General features: G+C 42.9%; 1 protein-coding gene across 1 annotated transcript in view; it reads left to right on the top strand.

The window, feature by feature from the left end:
- Positions 1-5,725, top strand: part of UMODL1 (uromodulin like 1) — a 64,576-nt gene extending 58,851 nt beyond the window's left edge. The window contains exons 21-22 of the mRNA XM_065421813.1: positions 4,214-4,298; positions 5,538-5,725. Coding sequence (XP_065277885.1) covers positions 4,214-4,298; positions 5,538-5,725 — 273 coding nt within the window. The remainder of the gene's footprint in view (positions 1-4,213; positions 4,299-5,537) is intronic.
- The last annotated feature ends 275 nt before the right edge of the window (positions 5,726-6,000 follow it).

Consider the following 6,000-nt stretch of genomic DNA (forward strand, 5'->3'; position numbering starts at 1 on the left):
CCCCCTTTCAGGTAGTTGAAAGCAGCTATCAAATCCCCCCTCATTCTTCTCTTCTGCAGACTAAACAATCCCAGTTCCCTCAGCCTCTCCTCATAAGTCATGTGCTCCAGCCCCCTAATCATTTTTGTTGCCCTCCGCTGGACTCTTTCCAATTTTTCCACATCCTTCTTGTAGTGTGGGGCCCAAAACTGGACACAGTACTCCAGATGAGGCCTCACCAATGTCGAATAGAGGGGAATGATCACATCCCTCAATCTGCTGGCAATGCCCCTACTTATACAGCCCAAAATGCCGTTAGCCATCTTGGCAATGAGGGCACACTGTCAACTCATATCCAGCTTCTCGTCCACTGAAACCCCTACGTCCTTTTCTGCAGAACTGCTACCTAGCCACTCGGTCCCTAGTCTGTAGCAGTGCATGGGATTCTTCCGTCCTAAGTGCAGGACTCTGCACTTGTCCTTGTTGAACCTCATCAGATTTCTTTTGACCCAGTCCTCTAATTTGTCTAGGTCCCTCTGTATCCTATCCCTATCCTCCAGCGCATCTACCACTCCCCCCCAGTTTAGTGTCATCTGCAAACTTGCCGAGGGTGCAATCCACGCCATCCTCCAGATCATTAATGAAGATACTGAACAAAACCGGCCCCAGGACCGACCCTTGGGGCACTCCGCTTGATACCGGCTGCCAACTAGACATGGAACCATTGATCCCTACCCGTTGAGCCCGATGATCTAGCCAGCTTTCTATCCACCTTATAGTCCGTTCATCCAGCCCATACTTCTTTAACTTGCTGGCAAGAATACTGTGGGAGACCGTATCAAAAGCTTTGCTAAAGTCAAGGAATAACACATCCACTGCTCTCCTCTCATCCACAGAGCCAGTTATCTCATCCTAGAAGGCAATTAGGTTGGTCAGGCATGACTTGTCCTTGGTGAGTCCATACTGACTTTTCCTGATCCCTTTCCTCTCCTTTAAGTGCTTCAAAATTGATTCCTTGAGGACCTGCTCCATGATTTTTCCATTGACTGAGGTGAGGCTGACTGGCCTGTAGTTCCCTGGATCCTCCTCCTTCCCTTTTTTAAAGATGGGCACTGCATTAGCCTTTTTCCAGTCATCCGGGACCTCCCCCGGTCGCCATGAGTTTTCAAAGATAATGGCCAATGGCTCTGCAATCACGTCCGCCAACTCCTTTAGCACCCTCGGATGCAGCGCATCCGGCCCCATGGACTTGTGCTTGTCCAGCTTTTTTAAATGGTCCTGAACCACTTCTTTCTCCACAGAGGGCTGGTCACCTCCTCCCCATGCTGTGCTGCCCAGTGCAGCAGTCTGGGAGCTGACCTTGTTGGTTGCCCAAGGTCACACAGCTGGTCAGCAGCAGAGCCTGAAATAGAACCAGGTCTCCCAATTCTCAGTCCAATGTCTTTAGTACTGTGTCCCTTTATAAAGCACAGGTAACGCCAGACAAACTAGGCTGGGCAAAGCCTTAAAAATACATTGTAGAGAACAATCCTGCATTGGCCAACAATGGATGGACTAGAAGATCAACTAGCTTTCTTCTATCTTCAGCTTCTTTGTTTCTGTAATATCCTGCATTTAGTACAATAGTCTCAGTTTATTAGATCGCCTCATACAGGTCCAGTTTAAAGTACTGGGTATGGATGCTCTAGATGACCTAACAGAATGTCTCCATCTCCAATGTGTGTGGTTGTTTTTTTGATCCCATTGCAGAGTTAATGCATAAAAAGAATGCAGTTGATGTAATGTATCTTGATTTAGCAAAGCATTCAGTACAATGCCTCTCAAAATATTACTTGCATATTTAGTTCACATTGGCTTGAATATGAGCACTATCGCATGGATAGAAAATTGGCCGAAGGACTGCAAACAAAGGGTAAAAGTTAACATCAATGCACTGAGCAAAGGCCTAGTAGAAGCTACAAGGAATAGTGATAGATCTGATTTTAACATCTTTAATTATGTAGATTGGGGTAGAGAGTATGTTAATTGAGGACCATATTCTGATTTCAGTTACACTGGCTTTATGCTGATGTAATTTCATTGACTTCATTGGAGTTGCTCCTGGTTTGCAAGTGAGATCAAAATTAGGCCCCAGTTTGTAGCTGATTCTAAATTAATGTCTAGCACGATACAGCAACTAATTACTGGGACCCCTTTTACATCTTTCTTGTAGGATTTAGAAACTTTATTAATTTAAAGAGGAAAACTGTATCATCCCTTATTCCAAGCAAAATGTATCCCATATGAAAATGTAGTGAGTTTAGTATATTTTTATTGGATTTAAATTAAAATAATAAGCACAGAAGGCACTAGACTGCATCCGGCAAATCCAGTGAGGGGAACTTTTGGGAAACCAGAGGAGTTGTTGGGGGAGTGAAGCCCTCAAGAAAGTAGAATAGTGACATGACAGGCACTTGAAAACCATTGGGGATGCCCAGAGCATGCGTAGGGCACTGGGAACCACTCCGAATGCCAGAGTGAGGGTGCATGAAGGATCACAAAGAGCCACGGGGAAATTGGAGTGCAGGACTGGGTCTCCAATAGTAGACCAATCTGCTTTATTGTGGGGTTATTTGTCAGCGGGCCTGCATGTTCCTCCATGGGAGTAAGGGGAATAAGGAGCCCTCTTTCTCCTTTGTGGGGCTCCACATATCCAGGCCCTGTGCAGCAAGGAAGAGCAGCTGCTACAAACAGGTGGGTGGGGAGCAGGTGAAGCCTGGGCTCTTCCCCGACCATGCGTCAGCTGGCACCCAGGGGAATAGAGCTATGACAGGAAAAGGGCAAGCGCCCCATGGAGCAAGGGAAAAGCAAGGATTGAACTGTGACTCTGAGTCCAGGTTTGGTCCCTGCCCTATTTCTGTGCTGCTCCTTATGTGGGTTGGCTGGCAACACTACGTGACTTAAGTGAGAGAAAGAGTTAGGGAAGCGTGAAAGTGAAGGCTCACGATATCCTCATACTTGACCTACCTTCTGCCTCCAGGAATATTTGCTCACTTCAGAGCTGATCTGAGGCCTGGATTATTGCCCAAAAGATTGGAACTCACCTATTCTTTCACCTCTTCTTGTCACTCCCCAGTTTTTTGGTAGATGAGTCTTGGTTCTTTTAAATCTGGAACAGAAAAGAGTAGTTTGGGAGAAAAACATAGTAGGACAAAGTCAGGACAGTAACATCAGGCATAGACAGCAGCACAATAACAAATCGGAGCAAAAAATATTACAGCGATTTGGAACCATGAAATTGCACAGTAGCTACCTATGTAATCACATGTTCTTATTTTAGGGCTTGTCTACACCGGAAAGTTATACCTGTTGCTATGATGTGAATTTAAACTGATATAGTTATACCTGTATAACAACCCATGTGGATACTCTAATTCTAGAACAAGAGTGGCTTTTTGGTGTTTTTGTTTGTTTCATTTATGTGGCTTTGGAAAGGTTTCAAGGTAGGCAGGAGAAAGCCACTGTTATACTGGAATAAGTGTATCAACAAGTGGAGTTATGCCAGTATAACTATAGTGATATAGTTATACTGGTATAACTGGTAAAACTCTCCCATGTAAACAAACCCTTACTTACCCCTACTGTCCATTTCTTCCTTTTGTTTATTAAGTTCACATGTTGCATCTTGCTTCAAACTAGACTGTAGACTTTTCAGGAGAGGGATAGTCTTATCCTGACTGAGACCTTCAGGTGGCAACACAATACAAATTATTATGATTCATAATAATAATAAATAATATAATGAGCAATGCTGTTAAAAAAGGATGCTGAAGGCCATGTAATGTGCTTTGGCTTATTTTGCAGATCCTTCTTACATACCCTAAGAGTGCTGGAGAAAACTTAGTAGTACACACATTGTATTGCTTAAAGAAAATTTTGATAGACATTCTCCTGTAGACTTTTTTTTTTTTTAAATAGACGCAACACAACCTGCTTTGTCCCAAGGGCCTGTCCACAGAGGTTTCTTTTCAGTGTTCTGATAAGCTGATATTTTTTTTTCAGTACTGTTCTCTGATCTTTTTCAGTTTATGTTAGACTGTAACAAAGGTTAGCGTTGGGAAATAAAAAAAAAGCTCTGGTACTGCCTTCAATAAATCAGCATAAATTCTTCGTTCTTTAGAGGAGTCATTACAAGACTTCATATATATTACATATGTTTATATTATAAATGATCAGGGTTTTGTAATTGTTACAGAGCTGCCGAGATGTTCGATCCCTGAAAAGTGGTGAAATTATTGCCACACACAGAACATCCTGGGGGCCTCTGTGCAGAGCCACTGGTGAGTAATGAGTAGATGGCTACAAAAAAGTTAACACAAACTAATTTTTTAACAGATTCTGTTTTACTGATGGGTGAACTTGAAAACCTTCCTTGTAAGGCATAAACCCCCATGGCTGAGAAATAGGATGGTCAGTTGAAGCTGGGTAGCAATTACTGATACTTTATGGGCCAATCTCCGCCTGTTGGGATGCAGTAATGGTGATACACTTGGGGAGTGGGGGGCATGTTCTGTGCAACTATTTGTGCTAGTGAGGAGGTAGAATTAATTGCAGAAAGTAATGGGTATTTGAACTGTAATGTTCTGAGTCTGCTCAAGTCTTATACTGCAATCAGCTTTTGTACAGTGCTTACACTAGATTCCTTTTAGAGCACAATATGTTAGGCTCTGAGGGCCAGATTCAGAGATGTGCTGTGTAAGGTGATATAAATTAGGTTTGTTATGCTCCCTTACACCCACTTTATTGATGCTGTAAGGGAGGAAAAGTTGGCACAATTTACATGTTGAAGAACTGGAATAAGGTGTAAACTAGGGTGGAGATCAGTCTAATTTACACCGCTTCTGGGTCCTTGACAAGTTAGACGGTTTAGAAATGGGTGGAGTGGCCAAAAGTCAATCAAATGGAGACAGTGCCGGGGGTTAGGGGGAGGGCAGGGAGAAGTTGGTGTACAAGCTAGACCTTGCTCACTACTCTACACCCCATCTCAACATGATGCTGAATGTTCTTTTTAAGTACAATTATTGCCTGTCATGGCATTAACTAGTACCTGCCCCCCCAATAATATGAATTGTATCTCATGTGGTGTAAACATATTAATTTTACAAATATGCTTAATTACTGCAGATGAACGACAGGACTAAAATTAAAGAACATTCTCCCTACAGGGTTATGCTGAAGCTAGGGCATTAGCTCAGAAATGTATATATCATTATTATTACTTTAACAGAAAATGCCTAGAGCCACATCCTCCATACCAATTTGAGTACATATATCCCATCACAGTCAGTAGTGGTTCTGCACAAGTATCTAAAGACAGGATTTTCTCTAATGCACAGACACTGCCATGAGAATAACCTTTCCAAGAGGACCGAATCAATGTATCAGAGTGCCATGCTCTTACCACTGCGTTGGGCTACTTGATGTGTCCTAAATTGCATGCAAGATTGTAACACTAAGTTGGCTTCTTAATGAATGAACAGATTCCAGGGATTCAAAACTTTCCCTTGTTCTTTCTCTAGCATCTGATGCAAAAAGTGAGACGGCACGTGGGCTAGGAGTAGGGTCCATCATCCTCATCGTCATTGCTGTGTTTGTTTTTGTGCTGGGAGCGGCGGCCCTTTTGGTGTCCCAATACCAACGGAAGACGGGGAGATACAACTTCAAAATCAAGTCTGACAACTTTAGCTACCAAGTGTTCTATGATTAAATATTTCCAATTTATCACATGTAAGTACTAAACCATGATCAATTAAGTTTTAAACTGCTCAGCCCTTCCTAAAATGGAAACTGAAATGCTAACAAATTTGTCTTCAATAACTTGAAGCATTTTTTAGTTTAGTGATGTGGACAGTAATTATATAGCCAATAGAAAACTTCCCATCCCCTTGCAGCTGTGGATCAAGGGGAGTATGGAGCATGCAGCTCCTGTGTTTCCTTCCTGCACCAGAGTCATGATCCAAGTAGGTCCTACATGGCCATACC

This window comes from Emys orbicularis, chromosome 1 (assembly GCF_028017835.1).
Source record: "Emys orbicularis isolate rEmyOrb1 chromosome 1, rEmyOrb1.hap1, whole genome shotgun sequence".
In the NCBI taxonomy this organism is placed as follows: domain Eukaryota; kingdom Metazoa; phylum Chordata; order Testudines; family Emydidae; genus Emys; species Emys orbicularis.